General features: G+C 34.6%; 1 protein-coding gene across 15 annotated transcripts in view; it reads right to left on the bottom strand.

Annotated features, from left to right (window-relative positions):
• Window positions 1-19049, bottom strand: part of PAM (peptidylglycine alpha-amidating monooxygenase) — a 311548-nt gene that overhangs the window by 137803 nt on the left and 154696 nt on the right. For all 15 annotated transcript variants that reach the window (XM_058276787.2, XM_058276770.2, XM_058276809.2 and 12 more), the window contains one exon: window positions 4914-4971. In XM_058276787.2, the coding sequence (XP_058132770.1) occupies window positions 4914-4971 (58 nt within the window). The remainder of the gene's footprint in view (window positions 1-4913; window positions 4972-19049) is intronic.

The following is a 19049-nucleotide window of genomic DNA, read 5'->3' as shown; positions in this document are numbered from 1 at the left end:
AATGTGAGCACTCAGCTCACCACATGGACATGGCTCACCATGCGGGCACTCACATGGGCACTTGGCTCGCCCTGTGGACATTCAGCTCACTACGTGGGCACTGGCTCACCACCAGGAGACCCCAGGGATCAAACCCGGGCCCTCCCATATGGTAGGCAGAGGCCTTATCACTTGAGCCACATCCGCTTCCCATCTTCTCTTTTTGAAAACAATACTATATTTTGCTTTTATTCTCTGTGTTGTCTGTTTCCTATACTTCTCCTTTTTTTTTTTTTTTCTCTTGTTATTTTGTTCTCTCTCTTATGCAGGATGCTTTTCTCAAATATTTGGTGATCCTTGGAAGTTCTTTGTTGGATTTAGGATTCCTGTTTGATGGTGTAAGCATTACCTGCTTCCTTGGGAAAGCACCCCAAATGATGGTAAGCAAAGATTAAATTATTCATGTAGGAGAAAATCCCAGTTGAAAAAGGAAGGGGAAGGCTAGGTAGTCAACTACTGGAAGCAAGAACTCAGTCAGAAAGGTGACAGAAATTGCATGGAGATAGCAATTCACACATTTACAAATGCACTATCTCCCTTTCTCTTTCCCTCTCTCATACACACACATATACAACCTCCTATTTACTGCTGTCAATACTATAAAGTGTGGATATATGGGCATTGTATCCTGCCAGACCTTGATCTGTATACTCTTGCTATCTAGTGACCCATAGCATGATCAAAATTAGAAAGTTACCACAGTATTAGAAGCATCCAAACATCACCTGAACATGTGCTTTGCTCAAGAAAGGTCACATTTGGAAATATTCAAATCTAACTGTGCAATTTGGCTGTCAAAATTGTTCTGATTCAAGAGAGAAGCCCAAGGAAAGCAATGAATCATTAGATTAATCTCATTTATTTCTAAATACAGTGGCTTCTATCTCATTTGGATAGTGTAATTTGATAGATAGGGACCTGCCATCATTCACTAAGGAAAAGACACATTTATTTACTGGTCATCCATGTGAGGGAAAGCAAGTAGATGAAGATGACAGTCAAATTTCTTGGCTGAGTGGGCTGCTGTCAGAGCCAATTCCCCTGAGTGTCTATAAAACACCTTTTAGACAGCACCACAGTTCAGGGGAAAAATGCAGATTTTATCCTACCTACAGCAATTCCAATTGTGTGATTTTTAAAAATCTAAACAATAAACAAAAGCAATACTCTAGGGAAGACTAGATTTTGTTCAAAATATGAAAATTACACTTACCTTCATTTTAGTATTTCTACAAACACCTATTTTAATTCACATTTAATCATTCAGCAAGGTATATAAATCTATCATTCATATTGTACATGTAAATATACATATGTATATGTAAATATAAAAGGTATATACTAAATATGCATATGTAAATATAATAGGTACATACTATGGTATATACTATATACTAAAATTTCATTATAATTATGATTGTATTTTCTCAAAATTAAGAAACATACTTATCTAAAATGGGTTATATAGTCACACAAAAATAAAACCTAAATTGTGAATTAATCAAATGCAAATTTGACTTTAAACACCACCAAGAAAGTTTGTATTAGTCCTAATCAGTGATCTGAATTACACTCTGCATTTAGTGATTTCCTTCAGAAATGCAAAAAACAAAAGAAGAAAGTCCTTTTCATACACTGTAGCATCTGAATTCTTCTAAGCGTCTGCAAGGCTGTGACGTCCTTGAACTCATATCAGACTTCACATTCCCAATGTGTACCCTAGTAACTGAATTTTTAAAATTTGCTCAATTAATTAACATGTAGCTTTCTTTAAAAAAAAATCGCTCTTTATATTAAGACCAAAATATAATTTATAGCAAAAGATAAGCTATCTACTATAAAGAATACTTCCTTAGAAAGAGGTCAAAAAATGCTTTTTGAGTATGTAGTCAAGCATTTAGCAAACATTGATCAAATCCCCACCATATCCTATGGCATATATCCTGCTGGTATCAAAAATTTAGAAATCACATAGAAGGTATAAAAGTACTAAGTGTTTTAAGAAAAAAATAAAGCATTCATTTTTCAACCATATCTAATTTTATGATTAGGCATCCTGAGACCCAAGATTTTGGATAACTCTAACAAGTCTAAAGCTTTATTACCTATGTCATCAGAGTCCCTTAGTACGGAAAAGCTTTGGTTACTCAACAAGCAAAACTTTCACTTTTGGGGTCCTGGAAAGTTAATATACATGATAAGCCACCCTTAATATACAATCTATATATCCAAGCCCCTTTCCTCTCTAAATCCTTATATCTTCACATGTGTTTATTCTGGAAGATAGTTTAAAGTTCATTTTGCTTTTCGACAGAATTGGCCAGTTTTCTCAGTAGGGAGTAAAGGTAAAAGGATGAAATTAAAAGTGTGTGTGATGTGAGGAAGACAAGAGATGTGCTATTGCTACATTCATTCAATCCATCTACTTGATAACTTCTTCCATTCCTCCCTCGTATCACTACTCTCACTCCCAAATCTGTTTTAATTTAAATGGCATAAAACTAGGTGAACACAAGCTAGTAAAAACCTTGGGCAGGTTCCTTAACCTCTCTGATCCTCCGTTTCTTTTTCAGTAAAACGGCTTGCACCTGCTAACTTTCAGGGTCTTAAAGCACCGGCAGATCCTCAGTCAAAGTTGGCTGGAGATGATGATGGTGGTTTCATTATAGAAAAATAATTCTAAACAAACTGTTGCCCTAGAACCTGATTAAATCAAAGACTCAGATACTCTTGTCTCTGCTTCTCTGACTATAATATGGGACTCCCCACAGGGTTGTTCTAAGAATTAAATGAAATAATATATGCAAAATGTCTCATACTTCTCCTTTATATAAATGATTGGCTATTTCTCTATCATTTTCAGTTTTCCAGTTTGCCTACTTCTAAATTGCTGTGGTTGGTTGCTGTATTATGCAAACAATGGTCACCACAAATCACCTGGAAGCAGTAAGTTAAGGGGCTTAACACTAAAGATAAAACAAATCAACATTTGAATAGGTAACATTTTTAAAAATATTCATACAAACTTCCGAGGGATAAAGAAAGGAAAAAATGCTGAAAGCAGTTATTAATCTTAGAAGAGCCTTAAGGACCTTGGAATTTTTAGAATACCCCCAAAAGAAATGAGGAAAAAATAATAAACAGTAATATGAAGCACAACAGCCTAGAACTATTATGGTATCTGGAACAGTTTGCTTTTAGAAGAGAAATGCCTAAGAATCGTTTAGCACCTTGGTATCTAATATATTTCCTGTGAATATTTTTCTTGTCTGAATGCATTCACTAGTACTTTTCAATTTTAAATTACATGAAAGTAAACACATTTATGTTAAAAGAGCAATAACACATTGCAGTATATTTATAGCTCTGAAAAATTATACTATCACCAGCCCCCAGAACAAACCAGTATAATATGAGATCCATAACATTGCTATGAATTAAGACTACCACATTTACATAGGTGTGTAGAATGTTCTTTTCAAACCAAGAGTGAAACAGGAGAAATCAAGACTATCCCTGAACTTGGACAAACAAAATACAAAGTAAGTAACAAAAAAACAAACAAAATTTCATGTCAACTTCCCTTTTATGAGAAAATATTATTTTCCTAGACTGTTAAACATGTAGATATGAGGAAATTTTTAAGAATTAATTTATATTCTAATAATTATTTTAATAATTAATTTATATTCTAAATCATATTTGGTGTTACTCAGAGCTCAACAATTAGGATCTTCAATGATTTTTCTCTTTTTTTATTCCATGCAGGATCTGGGTACACAGCCCTTCCCAGCATATTTTTCTTGGTAGTATCCAAGGATTATATAAAACAATAATCAGGCAATGCTCAGCTTTCCAAGGTCTGACTTTCATTCTTAAGAATTAGCTACGGAGCAAATTTTGTTTAAAGAGTGTTGTTATAGGTTGTATTTTCTGTTGTGATTCTCACCAAAGTGTCTGGGAAAAATGCACATTGCTCTGGCTTTGCAGGTCTATAATGTGCTTTCCTGTGGGCAATATCTCATGAAAATTCATCTTTGAGACTGCCCCAAGGCTACTGTACACATTTAACAATTCACATAATAGCTGTTTTAGACAGCCCACTTGAAGATTAGTTTCAAGGGACCAAAGTACAACTCTCATTATCATTTTCTCTCAAAAAATCAACATCCAAAACAAGAAAAGCGAAGCAGAAAAAACAAATCCGTGAATAATTTGCCAATCAAGCTTCTTCCCTAAACAGTTAAAAATCTGTCATAATGGATGTTTAAATTAAAACAACCCAGATGAAAACAGATGGTGCTTTGTCACTTTTCCTATCTGATTTAAAGGCAGAGTTGAGGTAGGAACTGTCATTTACAGAGCCCTCTTATTCTATAATATAAACAAGGTCCTTCCTTCCTTCTTCCTTCTTCCTACTTCCCTTCCCTTCTTCCTTCCTTCTCTCCCTCCAGATCCATCTCCCTGTCTGAAAAGTAAAATCTTACTTTCCCCAATGTTGATTTTAAGTGCAGTCAATTTATAGCATGAACCAGCAGGTAAATAAAGTCTGTTGAGGAGAGCAAAATTAAGCATCCAGCCACAGACAGAAAGCCAATACTAAACAAGTGAGAACACCCAGTACTGGCAGCTGTTGACATCTACATGCAACTCCTTAACTACATTACTCACAAATCTCTCCAGATACTGTTTGCAATCTCGTCGCTCAGTAGCTCTCTCTAGTTTGTTTCTTCATTAGGCATGATAAATGGATTTTAGAAACTGACAGTAAAAAATTAATATGCTCTTAACCATCCTAAAACCCTTTTTGCTGATATCAAATAGCAGCCCTTCCTTCAACAGCTCCCCTCCAACATCATCCAACTAATACTTACTCACGAAGGCTTCTTCATCCATCGGCAACCGTAATGATGTACAGAAGTACGTATCAGACTGTTAAAGAAAGATGCAAAATCTGAATTAAACTACTGCTAGTAAACAAAAAATGTTAATTATTAAGAGCATGATCTCTATGATTGAAAAAAAAACAAACAAAAAACTACTGGTCCAGTGAGGTGAGGCAGCCTGCTAGGGCTGGGTGGCTGGTCAACAGCAGGGCCAGGTCCAGACTTCAAGTTCCCTACAAATTTTTCTAAGACTCCTTCCTAGATGACTTCAGATCCTAATTATAAAACCAATTTTATGAGTCATATTTCCAGAATTGTCCCAAAGGGCAACATTATAAATGCTGGGTGGAACAGTTTCATGTATTTGGTTTTAAAATTGTGTGTTAGTTTTAAATGACCGTCTTTGCTATTTGCATAATTAAATATTTAATTTCCTGAATCACAACTGCCCAAAATATTCATCAGAAAAGCACAATGCATAAAAGTTGGTCTTAAAATACAATATTTGATTTTCCTCCCCTTACTTTAAAATTCTTTATGTAGTATATTGAAGAAGTTGACATTAATTCAGTTATTTATTTTTTCCAACTACTGGTCTCTTATCTAAATGGTAGCATCAAGAATGTTTAATGATAAAATTGCAATTTAAGGAGAATGGGCTTCTGTTGATCTATGAGCTCCACTTCCTTAATGGAAACCCATACATAGTGAAGTATGTGCTATGGTTAATAATACACCCGACATAAATATAAGCTGCACTCAATTAATAATTCATACTTTATGGATTATTACTGCAAATTGCTGGAATCAAGAGACTCAATCAACAAAGACAGTGATTATTTAGGCTTCTCTAAACCTATTTGCTTAGCACCTAAAAATTGTGACATTTATACCTTTTTTAAAATTTTACTTTCATGTTGGTAATCATGGAGGTTCAAATACAGTATTTTTATATTGGACAAGTATCTTAAAACTTGAAAAATTATGAGAATATGATTCAGTCTCAGTTACCACTGCTGTACATATGCCATTTTTCTCATTTGAATAGACTGTTTAAAAGACTTTATAATTATTTAAATTCATTCTTGTTTTGCTAATAAGGAACTGTTACAAAATGTTGAAAGTTGCACAGTAAGTAGGTTAAACCACATAAATGCTTGAGAAATGAACTGTTTATCCAAAACCCCAGAATATACAGCAAAATAATGCTTCAAGATCTTTCAAGATTGTTCCTAAACATTTTTCCAATCTCTAAATTACCAATGCAACAAAACATACTCTGTTCTAATACGAAAAATAAGTTCAAGATTGTTTTCTATTTGATTATCTATTTGAGCTACATGTGGTTTAGTTGCTACTATACCTGTGGATGCTATTACTATTTCTAGTCATCATTTATTGAATGTTCATTATGAGCCAGGAATATTCTAAGTGTTTTTCTTATATTATATAATCTAACACCTAAAATCCTATATGGAAGAAACCTCACTTTAAAGATAATACTAATAATAACCAATAATAACATTTAATGAGAGCTTACTATGTGCCAGCATGTTGTAAGCAGTTTACATGTATTAACTCATTTAATTCTCAAAACACATTCTTATAATGCAGTTTCTTTTATTATACCCATTTTACAGATAGTAACTTTGTTAAGGATGCCTCATTAATAGTATAGGAGGGAGGGCTTAAACACAGACAGTCTGACCAATGCATTACAGATAACACAAAGCAAAGCGATAATTAAGATTTAATTGCAAACATAAAAACAAAAGAAATTTAAAGTTGTTAAGTGTATATTTATAAGAAGAAAGGATCAAAGGCCACAAAGTAATGCAAACCAAGCAGAAGTTCTTTTTTTTTATATCCCCCCCGTGTGGCTTTTTGCATGCTGTCTGCTCCCTGTGTCCATTCACTGTGTGTTCTTCTGTGTCAATATTTATTTATTTCCCCTCCCCCCTTGCAGCTTGCTTGCTGTCTGCTCTCTGTGTCCATTCGCTGTGCACTCTTCTGTCTTTTTTGCTTACCTCCCTTTTTTTCTGTTGCATCACGTTGCTGAATCGGCTCTCCATGGTGCTTGCAGGCTGGGCAGCACTCCACAGTGTGCAGGTGAGCCTGTCTTCACCAGGAGGCCCTGGGATGTGAACCCAGGGCCTCCCATATGGTAGACGGGAGCTCAACTGACTGAGCCACAGCTGCTTCCCAGAAATTCTTTTTAATTTGGACTAGTATTTTTGGATCTCACACTATCTTTGATTTTGATATGTTACTGCAAATTGTTTTTGGAATAGGTGAGAGAGAGGCATAGATAGATATATCAAATTCAACAAGTTGGTTCTTTGATAATAAAGACTAGGCATGACGGTGGTAACATGTACAGTATAAAGGAAACTGCTATTTATATTCAGCACTGATCAGATCCATACTGTAATGATTGCTCTTTCCATTGGCTGTCCAATTTAAAATGAGGGAATAATTTGGGAATGTCTTCCTTCTATCATTTTATATTTCTTGTCTTATAACTTTTCTAATAATGAGAATGTGTTCAGATTTCTCTTCTCTTCTGCTAAAGCAAGTAAAACGCACCTTCATACTCTGATTTCAGCTTTATGTATGCCCAATTTTCCAAGATAAAGGATAATGCTGTTAGAACAAAAGAAGGTAAAACTTTTTTAAAAAATTGAACACATTAAAAAATACTGTGTATATCAAATCAATAATTATGTCTTCAAAATAATCTCTGAAGACCACAGTTCAATAGAACAGAGAAAGCAAAAGGTATTATCCTTCTCTCTGAAGCTGTAAAAGGCATCAGTGATTTCATTCTGAAGTATTATGGTACCACGATTTGGTTTCTAGAATTAAGTTGAGAGTTTAAATTCAACATAAAGAAAATAAGCCCCCAAGGATCATTTACAAGGTTCAACTAAAGAAGCAAACCTTAAAGATGACTCAGGAGTTAGTTCTCTCCTGCTTAGGCTGGTTACATATAACAGGGCATGTTTTTATGTTACTATACTTTATTCTCACATCTATGCTATAGTTCTAATAAGCACTGCCCCTTTTCTTACAGAAAAGGAAACTGATTCACCAAAAGGTTACTAATCCATCTGTAGCCACCCAGTGAGCTAGTGTCACAGTTAAGAGTAAAAAGTACTTACTCTATGCCTTCAGGACCATCAGAGATAAATATCTTTCTTGCCACTTTGTTGATATTAAGTTTTATTCTAGTTAAATTGTGATTCTGCATATTCCTTTAATTCCTTCATGCCTCTGTTTTCTAATTTAAAATGAGACTAAATTCTATATTTTGAATAAAAAGGCTCTTCAGAAGTAAATGAAGTACATTTTTTGAGAAATATAATTTGATGAAAAATGGGCTGGATATTGGCCTTTGCCAAACTGCTATGAGCTCATGGGGAAAGGAAGATTTTTTGGGTGATTACAAAATACTGTTTCATCAATACAGGTTAATTTCTATGGCAGGTCACCAAAATGGATGGTTACTTTAAATTTCAATTACATGCTACAAGCATCAGTCAGTTTAAGAATTCAAGATGATAATAATTTGTAATCATACAGTTAGTTATGATGGACCCTGCAATTTGAGACACCTTTTAAAAAAGGCTGGCATCCTGAGCCTAGCCTCCCAAAACCATAATATTAAGAAAACTTGAAAGACCCATTTCTCAAAGTAATAAAAATCATGGATCATTAATATGAGCAGGTAACCAGTTGTGTTTTTCATTTTTTCATGATTAATACCAATAAAAATATTTAACAATACTCTGATTAGGTAAATATATTCTATAGCCTTTGTCATTTAAAGATAATTTTTTAAAAATGAAATGATTTAAATATACTATCTATCCATAGCATAGGATACCAAGAAAAAGGTAGAATATTTTTTGCTACTTCTACGTCATATTAGAAGCTATTCAATCAGTTATTTCCCTTGATAACACTTTCAAGCACATTTAATAAAACCCATATTTAAAGATGCTTGAGAAACTGAAGCTAAAGGAGGTAAATAACTTGTCTGGAGTTTTAAAAAATCTAGAAATTGATTAAATAGAATATGAATACAGTTCACTAAAGCACTTCTCTAGCCACTATGGAAAAATATGTATAAAAAGGTTATTTTTCAAACCTGTAACATTTGAAAAAAATAGTTATCGGTTCTTAGACACAATTAGTTATTTACTTGATTAATGGGTGAAATTAAAGAATCAGACACATAATATTAACAGGATGTTTCAGTCCCAAGTCCCCCAAATTTCAGTAGCACCTGAGAACATTTTCATGAAAGCTTGTTGACAAGCTACAATGAACTGGACTATAGCCAGAGCTATTTAGCGTTCATCACTATTTTGTTTCTGCAAAGGAAAGCTATTTGAAAACATATACATAACTCGGATCAATGTTTTTCACTAACATATTCTGAAGACACAGGAACAGCAGCAACACAATGGCTATTATAATAGCCTTTTCATTGGAACACACTGTCCTAGGAAAGATTCAAACCAAGTTACTAGTATAACCGTTCACAATTTTCCATACATCAACATCACCGATCCTCTTTTTCTCTCTATAGGAAGAACACTTTATCTAAGCTTGGTGCCAGGAGACTGTCTGTAGAATACTACGATTCAAACTGCTAACAAACGGCTCAGATGTATAAAAAGTGAGAAATAGTATGTATCTACACAGCTATGTCTCCCAGTGCTATCTGTTTCTGGCACATCAGCCAAATCTGAATCAAGAGGGATATCATATTGCTGATACCTCTTTACTGCTATTATTGGGAACTATCCAAGAAAAGCACATTTTTTTCTGACAAAAGAAGACAGCATGCTAGAAATGATAAAACATGCTCTTATTACTAAAGAACTCTTGTGATATTCTATTACTATCCTTTTTTAAACCACGAGTTCTCATGTAGACAACAGACAATACCATTGCCTACACTATTTCATAAAAATGATGTGTTCTTTATATTAGTCATTTGTGAGCCAGAGATACAGTAGTTTCTATGGAATAAATAGTTAATAAAATCAATTGCTTATTTAAATTAATATGGGACAAACAAAACCATCTGTATACTATTACATGTGAGAAGCTATTTACATAAAATCAGTAATTTTTGTTTTGGGAAACCAGAGGTACCATTCAGATTCTAGCATTGAATGCTATGCTTTGATCCTGATTGGATAATACCCTCACAACCCTTCTTTTATGTAGGTCTAAAGATTGCCCAGCAGACCACCTTACTTAAGGAGACCATTCAATGTGGTGACACAAACAGATGTACAAAAACACAGCATGACCCAGGTTTGCCTGGATACGGCTCTTTTGCTTCTTTCTATGGCTATTTGCACCCTGGTTGTTCTCTGTAAATAGGCAATAACCCAAAGAAATATAATACTGTGTAAAGCACTGTCTCTGGTAACTTTTCTCAGCTATCCCTTGTTAAATAACTGGAACCAATGAGGCCATCTCATGGCAGTACCTGTGACTTTATGCCTTAGTCTAGTTGCTCAGAAAGTAGGTAGAAACCTTTACTAATCCAAGATCATGCACATTTTAAATTCAAACCCGAAAAACCTTTAAGCATCCATAAGGCCCTACATTTCACGAAGAACTCATTTCAGATCTAAATTCTGCAAAAAACTACTAGAAATCTTGGTGGTTCTGCTACTCCAACAAGGGAGAAGTATACAAAGTGATCAAGGCTTCTTGGCAAGAATCTTGGTAAGAGAGGAAGAAAGCAATTGGACAATTATTTTTCTGAGTTTTCTTTTAATTGATCCAGATAGGTAATAGGATCAAATTGCTATTTACCAAAGTAATATTAATACATATAATAAGCTTCTGTTGAATAGGTAGTGTTTATAGTCTCAATCTCATCTTACTATAAAAAGAAGTAGAACAAAGGGGAATTATATAAAGGCGTAAAAGACTTTCTGGAATGAAAAACAAGGGTTTAAAATACCTACCTCTCTGAAACCAGGACTTATTACACTTATTACTGGTAAAAATCTTCAGATTGTCACTTTCGTAAGTAATCTATTCTAATTTTCCTTTCCCTGTTGTCTTTCCGCCACCAAATTAAAAAAAACAAAAAGTTGCCTATTTACATCTCTTAGAGACAGGAAGAGACAAAGTAAAAATTTTATTTTAAAACATTTCCAAATGATTAAAATAAAGTATACCCCCAAATGTTCCACTCTTGTCCTCAGTTTTAAGGACAAGAATTATTTCCACCAGCAAAGCTCCATTCCCACCACGCTTTGGGCATTTATCCCAATCTAGAATGTAAGCTTCTTCTGATCATGTCTATCTAGAATCCTTATTGTTTAGAATAATATCTGGCACATAGTGGGAGCTCAATAAATAATTGTTGAATGTAGCACATACCTTCCTCCTTTGGGGGCAATAAACTCACTGTTTAAGAAACACTGAACTGAAACCTTGTATTACATATGCCACCTAATTAGGATTTTATACAGCATCACTTTTTCATATGAATTTTATCCTTTGGTTGCCTCATCCCAGAATCCCACTTGCATTTTTAAACTACAATCATTCTCTGGCTCTTGGTGACAAAATTCTCAATGCCAAGTAGCTTAAATGGAAGCTACTTTCCTGGTGAAGGCTCTTCTTTGGGAATACAAATCTGCATGAGCAAATGACAGAGGAAAAAATATTTTGGTGAGGGAACATCTGCCACAGAACTTTCACACACTTTCATTTATGAATAAACAAAAAAGTAAACTGTCTGTAATTAATCACCTGTGACACAACCAGGTAGTGGCAGTGGTGGAATCCTACATGGCTCCCTGGCATATGGGAAAGTTATGCCAAAAGAAACTGCTATTCTAAACAGGGGGCTGCCGATGACCCATACATCTCACCTCCCTAAACCTTAAGCCATTGGTTTATGCTTTCCATCATGTGTTTCTGAACTATTCAAATCCCATTTTCCTCTCCTTTAGCACAGCTGATTGAAAATTCACTGTGTTTATCAAATCTGCTTGGAAACTTCGGAAATCACTACCCCAAACATCCTATTTCCATATTATATATTAAGTGGCTTACATATGATTCTTGGAAAATCAACATCTGAGAAGAGATGCTCAGATTTGAAAGGAACTGCCAGCTACTTTTCTACTTGCATTCCATTCTCTTACAGTTTAAAATGAACCATCATAAAATGAAGTGGTTTTTCTCCAGATCTATTCTCATGTATCTTGCCATAGCCTTTCATAAGTACTTGCCGACCTTTAAATCTCTTTTGATAGCTGTTTAGAAACTCATTCTTTCACCCATCCATTCATTCATTCAACAGCTTATATGTCGAGCAACTCCCATGAACCAGACACTCTGCTACATTCATATAACTGTGAGCAAAAATATCCATGGCCTCTGACCTTATTGTCTACTGGAACAACAAATGCTCAATAATCACACAAATAAATGTTACATTTTAACTGTTTTAAGTACTACATCATAGAAGTACAGGTAGCTATATGAGCCAGTAATTCAGGGGAAATGATCTAGCTGAAAAGACAGTCAATATTTTAGGCAGAGGAAATAGTATTTACAAAGGTCCTGTAATTGGAAAGAATTTAGTATCAGTGAGAAAACAAAAACCAGTACATAGAACCTGGGGGAACATGCTTTAAGCTGGGCTAGAAGGAAAGCAGTTGAGGCTCAACTGATAGAGCATCTGCCTACCACATAGGAGGTCCAGGGTTCTGTACCCAGGACCTCCTGGCCCATGTGGTGAGCTGGCCCACGCGTAGTGCTGCTGCGTGCAAGGAGTGCTGTGCCATGCATGGGTGTCCCCCGCTTTGGGGTGTCCCACGTGCAAGGAGTGCACCCTGCATGAAAAAAATGCAGCCCACCCAGCAGTGGCACTGCACGTATGGACGGCTGATGCAGCAAGGTGATGCGACAAAAAAAAAAGTGACACAGTTTCCCGAAGCCACAAGACAAGAATGCAAGCGGACACAGAAGGATACACAGCGAATGAATACAGAGAGCAAACAACAGGGGGGAAGGGGAGAGAAATAAATAATAAAAAATAAATCTTAAAAAAAAATGCTGGGCTAGAAAAGTAGATGCAGGGCCTTGTAGTCTATGTTAAGGACTTTGGTTGTTTTTCTTTGCTTTGATTTTCCTGGAAGCAAAGAAAAACCACTGAAATATTTTGCAGGAACCAGAATTAACTAGATGATTCCAGGAAAAAGTCACGGCAGTTGTTCAAAAAAGTGATGATTGCTTAATACTAGGTGATAGCAATTGAGGAGAAAAGAGGAGAAATTCTGGAGACATTTAAAAGGTAAATTAGACATAACTTGGGATGGATAGGAGTAGAAGGTAAGGAGCTAGTATCAAGGATGATTCCTAGATTTCTGGGTTACAAAATTTGATGGTATCATTCACTAAGACAGAAAACACAAGATAAAGACCAAGTGTAAGGAGAAGATGATGGATTTGGTGTTAGACATGTTGACTTTGAGGAGCTTTTAAAAAGTCTACATGTAAATGTTAAATGGGCAGTTGGATCAAAGCTGTACAGCTCAGAGGAAAGATCTGGCCAGGAAATTTAAATTAATGAAAGAGGAAAGCTGAGTAATTGGGCAACAGGTGTAAACGAAGTTCTTTTAGTGAGAGAGCAGAAAAAAAGAGAACTGACTGCACTGTGAAGGGGCCCGCCAAGGAAGAGCAGCCAAGGAGCTTAGAGGAAATCTAGATGAGTATTGTCATAGAAGCAAAGGGAAGAGAATATTACAAGAAGCAGGAAGTAGTTGTCAATGCCACTCATCAAAATATTCTTTCATTAATTAAAAATTTTTTTTTTACAAAATGCTCTTTTTCTCAAGGTTATGTAAAATTCCAACCACATTCACTGTCCAGCTTCTCTGGCATAGTTATCTATACTGCCTCCCTGTAAAACATGCCCCAGTAACAGTACATGACAGCAACTCTGCAAAGTTTTCCCACCAGCTCCTTTGATGATGATCACAGGGCCTAGGGAGGTTTGGGAAACAGAAAAGAAATAATCTCAATGAAAAGATAAATTAAAAACAAAGAACAACAAATACCTAAGGGAGATTGAGAAGGCTTAAGAAAAAGCATGGCTCAAGCAGGTCAATTAAAAAAAAATCCCAAATATTCTAAATAAAACAACATAAGGGAAATTTGTTTGAAGCAATATTGGTTTTATATAAGTTCCTACTAAGTATTCTGCTACCAAATTTTTATCCCCCATGGAAGCTTGCTGATTGCCAATCCAGGAAACTATTTCTGTTCCATAGACTAGTGATGTCAACAAAAATCTAAATGCCTGATTGACCCTTTCAGCACCCACTGATTTTAATTATTTCTTATAATGTACTAAGAGCTAATGAGGTGATATACTACAATAGTACATACTTTTCACAGAGAAGAGCTGTAAAAGACCAAACATTACAATATCAAAAGTGGCAACTTTTAGTAATAATCTGACCAACTTTAGCATGCTTCTATAAATGTTACAATTCTGGGCAAGGTCTTCAGATTTTACCTACTTCATATTTGTAAGAAGACAAGTATTTGAAAATATTCAACTGTTATATTCACATTCCTCTTGCAAATAAAACAAATGTGGATCCCCAGCTACCATTCTGTTTTTATGGAGGCAAGGAAGGGGACAGGGTTCATGCTAGCGAAGAAGGGGAGACTATAATACAGAGAAATACCCTTACTTCCAGGCAACAGGAGGAAGAAATGAAATCTTCTGGTCAAGGGGATGGTAATTCCATAGTCACAGAAGTCAGGATTGGTAACAATTAAGGTAACAGAGTCCATGGGTCCCATTTATTTGAGACCTCCGCAGTCTAAGGCTTTTTATCTTAGACTACTCCTTCCACATATGCAGGTATTCTCCTGACAAACAAGGGATGAGAACCGGAAACAGCTTAATAGGGAGCTGAGCTGATTGTCTGGAATCAGAAGAGACTGGGATACTTTTAACTGATACCTCTAAGGGGTTTTGTTTTGTTTTGGTTTTTTGTTTCATCTTTTTGTTTTTTTCTGTTACCCAGAGGGTCAGGGGCTTAATAAGCTAAATTAAATCAGTTTTAAATAGAAAAAGAATTTATGTTTTTTTACACATTTGACATATTTATGTCACTTATGACTCTGCTACTACATAAGCAGTAGCAGAGAGTCTGTTTCTCCCCACAATTTGTAAATTAATACATTAACATAGTCCATTTGCTATGTGTTGATAACAGATATCAGCACAGTAAACTATTTCCTGGTAGGTTTTCTGAGGAAGAGGAAGTGTTAAACATGCAAATAATCTTGTAAAGTTCAAATATATTTATTTATCATAGCAAATATTAATAAAGTTTTATCTGAAATATGATAAATTTTTTTTTCCCATTGCCAGTAATAGCAATATTAGAATGCAAAATGGTATGCATAGTTAGGGTTATAAGCATTTATGAGAAACATCACTTTTTTCCTTAGATTGCATTGAACATAAAGACATCACAAAGACTATACTAAATCAAATATATGGCACCCTTGTCACATTTTAAGAGGTCTAAGAAAATGTTCATCTTCAATTAGGCTGAATTCTGTTGAAAACTGCAGAAAACCAATTCCAAATGTTTTAAACTAACAAATGTATTCTCTCACAAAATGAAATTTGATGTTAGGACAGATGCAAGATGGTTATTACATTCAGCATCCCAACAAGGTCATCAAGGTTCCAGGTTCTTTCCATTTTTCAATTTGTCATCCTGAGAACACTGCCTTTAATCAATAGGCTTCTCTCTTCATGATCACAAGATGGCTGCAGCAGTTTCCAGCATCACATCCTCAACAAAGCAATGTCCAAAGTCCAGTGGAGGGAAAGACTCTTCCTTAAGGTTTATTCAAGAATAAAACTTTCCCAGAAGTACTTCAGCTCCGGAAGCCTTCCCCTCATATTTAAACGGCCAGAATTTTATGACATGCCCATCCTTAAACCAATCATTAGCAAGGGGAAAGGAATTACCATAAGGGCTTCATTTAATTAAGATTTACTTTCAGGGCCAATGCTGGGGAAAAAAGTGGGGATCTGCTAGCAAGAATGAAGGGGAGGGGATGTTTATAAAGTAAGTAACCAAGAGGGCCTGATAACATATTTCTGAAAAACAAAACAAAACTCACAGTTCTAAATGTAACCAATGGTAAATAATCTCTGGGCAACTGGGTTCATTTCAGTGTATTTATTTGGAATGTTCAGTATTTTTTTAATCTCTGTCCTCTTTATCTAGTACACTAACAATGTGAATTATATACTCAACAAGACACTTTCTGCAGCATTTCTTAACTAGATATACTAAGATTTAAGGGGTCAAGAATAGATAAAATGGTTATTTTTAGTTTGGCATGCCTGACAATCTTGAGGGAAATAAAAGATGGAGAGCAAATGCAACTAGAAGTTAACAAAAAAGCAACTGTGCCTTTTGAAAAATAAGATTTTTTCTTTTTTCTAAAGGAGAGTCACAATAGGCATGGTGTACTTATGTTTAATGATGGAGTCATATAATTAACTATTATGATCAAGGGCAAAGTTAATCTGTGTCTCCCCACCTCCTGCCCCATAGTGATTTGACATCTGTCCATTTTCATAAAACTTTCAATTCTTTAAGGGGACATTTCAACAGATTTGCATTCTTTGCCTTGACTTTTAAGTGAAACTATAAAATCAAATATAAAATTCTTTGGAAAATTCTTTGCTTTTCACTTCATAAACATCTCTGTTACAATCTTAGGCAGTTATAACAAAGCTCCTTGTTTGCCAGTCTGTCTCCTGCTATCAGACAGTGTTTTAAAGACTGGAGTGTTGATTTATTCTTCTTTGTATTCCCAAAGACCACCTGGCATAGGAATTGGGTACTCAGTGAATGCTGGCTGAAATAGTTAGTTGAATTTTATTATAGTACATGAGTAATAACCTTTCATAAAGGACCTATTCTTACAAAAATAGCTCCAGAGCATTGAGTCATTTTTCCCTTTAAGGATTTTATTTATATATTTTTAAGGCTATCAAACCAAATTTATCCCACTGTAATTTTCCAGCTCCCATTCAAAGACAATATTAATAATTCAAGAAAATGAATGACTCTATAAGGGTTGTCTTCTTTTTGTATCTAAACTCCCAGGGGTGGATACTTGTCATATACTTAATGGGGTTATTATTATAATGAACCAAATAGCTGTAGAAACTGCAAATGTCCATTTTCTAGATAGGTTTTACTTGTCATCAGTTCATACATTATAAACATGAATACAGCACTTCAGTACATAGTATACTTCTTTAGGCCTGCTTGGAATATTCCAGTACTAAATGTAAACCTAACTTTAGTGCTTTAAAATCAGCTTTATTTTCTTACTTTTTGAAGAGTATTTTCAGAAACACATATAAACACTCACATACAGCATAAGTAGGATTAAATGAAATAATACTAAATTATCATGACAACATAGTAAGGTTTCAACAGTCAGTGGCCCTTATTTGATGTTATAAAAAAATTTTGACCTTTTATATCCAGGGGTTATACAACATAAACTGTATAAACAATATAAACTACCTCAAAGTGACTGTATAGTTTATGAGGGAAAGTTTCTTTTCACAGAAGTATTTCTGCTGATAAATGCAGAAGGAATGACAATTAACAACTGCTAAAGTCTCTAGGCAATGATGATCAGCTAAAATCAATAGGCAATAAAACTGATAGCAAATTTATAATGGATTAATCAACCTGACAATTCCCAACACAAAAACAGTATTTACATCACAAGAGAGATAATCAGATATTATATCTTTCTGTTGGTAGGATATAACACTACTTATGTATGAAGTATCCTTGTCAAAATAATCTAAACTAAATCTGGTCAAGTCTCTAGATCCAACCACATTTTAGGAGAAACAAAGGTAACAGAGGAACATTTTAAATGATATTATAGTGATGCTGTCAGTAAAATCCAAAATGTGGAAAACACTGTAAGGTAAACACCTGGTTTTAACAGCAAATAGGTTATTACTAGAAACACACAAAACAATCTTTTAAGTGTTCTTGCCAAAATTTTTAACCCAAATTTCATCAAGCCTCTAAATATACCTATCAGTACAGAAAATATTGGACAGTGGGATATGTTAAATGATACTCTAGTGATGCCATCAGCAAAATCCAGAATACGGAAAAGCTTTAAAGCAAACATCCTGGTTTCTTCAAAACTAAATTAAAAGGAAAAAGAAAGAAAGTGAACCTCAAGATTTTTAAGAGAGACCTATCAACAAGATTCACCTATGAATCACATTTGGGTTCTGATGTAAACAAACAACTATTTAAAAAAATTTGGCTACCAGAGAAATTTGACACTGACTGGATATTTGATGATATTAATGGTGATAATGGTGAATATGATTATATTAAAAAATAAATAACTTATATTTTAAAATACACACTGAAATACTATTAAATGAAATGATGTCTGGTAGATGCTTCAGAATAATGCAGTGTGTGTGTGTTAGGGAAGGAATAAAATAAGTGAGTGCATATGTAAAACAAGATTCTCATGAGTTGATAATCATTGATTTGTACGTGGATGTTCATTATATGTCTTTTAATTTTGTACATATTAGAAGTTTTCCCATTAAAATATTTAAAATATTAAAAGGATAGAATTTGTCCCCAAGAATCTTCAGTAGCAACCAACCAACCAATTACCCCAACAGCCAACAAACTGAACAACAAACATATATTAATTCTATATATATTTTGTTCCTGGGGCATAAAAATAAATACAAAAATTTCCCTTCCTTAAGAAATTTTAGAATCTAATGAGGAAGACAAATCCTACCTTCATGGCAAAAGACAGTACTGAAAGAAGATTGCATTTATCTTACAATTTTCAACTTGTATCCAAACACTACCACTTGCAAGGCACAATGAATTAGTATATTTTATAAATTCTGTAATTATCCTGTGAAAGGTACTGTATATTTCACTGCTGTAGTTCTATAATGAATGTGTTAATTTGCTTATTTAATACTTAAAGTACATTAGTTAAGGTTTC

This window comes from Dasypus novemcinctus, chromosome 2, assembly GCF_030445035.2.
Source record: "Dasypus novemcinctus isolate mDasNov1 chromosome 2, mDasNov1.1.hap2, whole genome shotgun sequence".
In the NCBI taxonomy this organism is placed as follows: Eukaryota; Metazoa; Chordata; class Mammalia; order Cingulata; family Dasypodidae; genus Dasypus; species Dasypus novemcinctus.
Note: the sequence above shows the minus strand (reverse complement) of the source record. Positions and strands in the feature narration are given on the sequence as shown.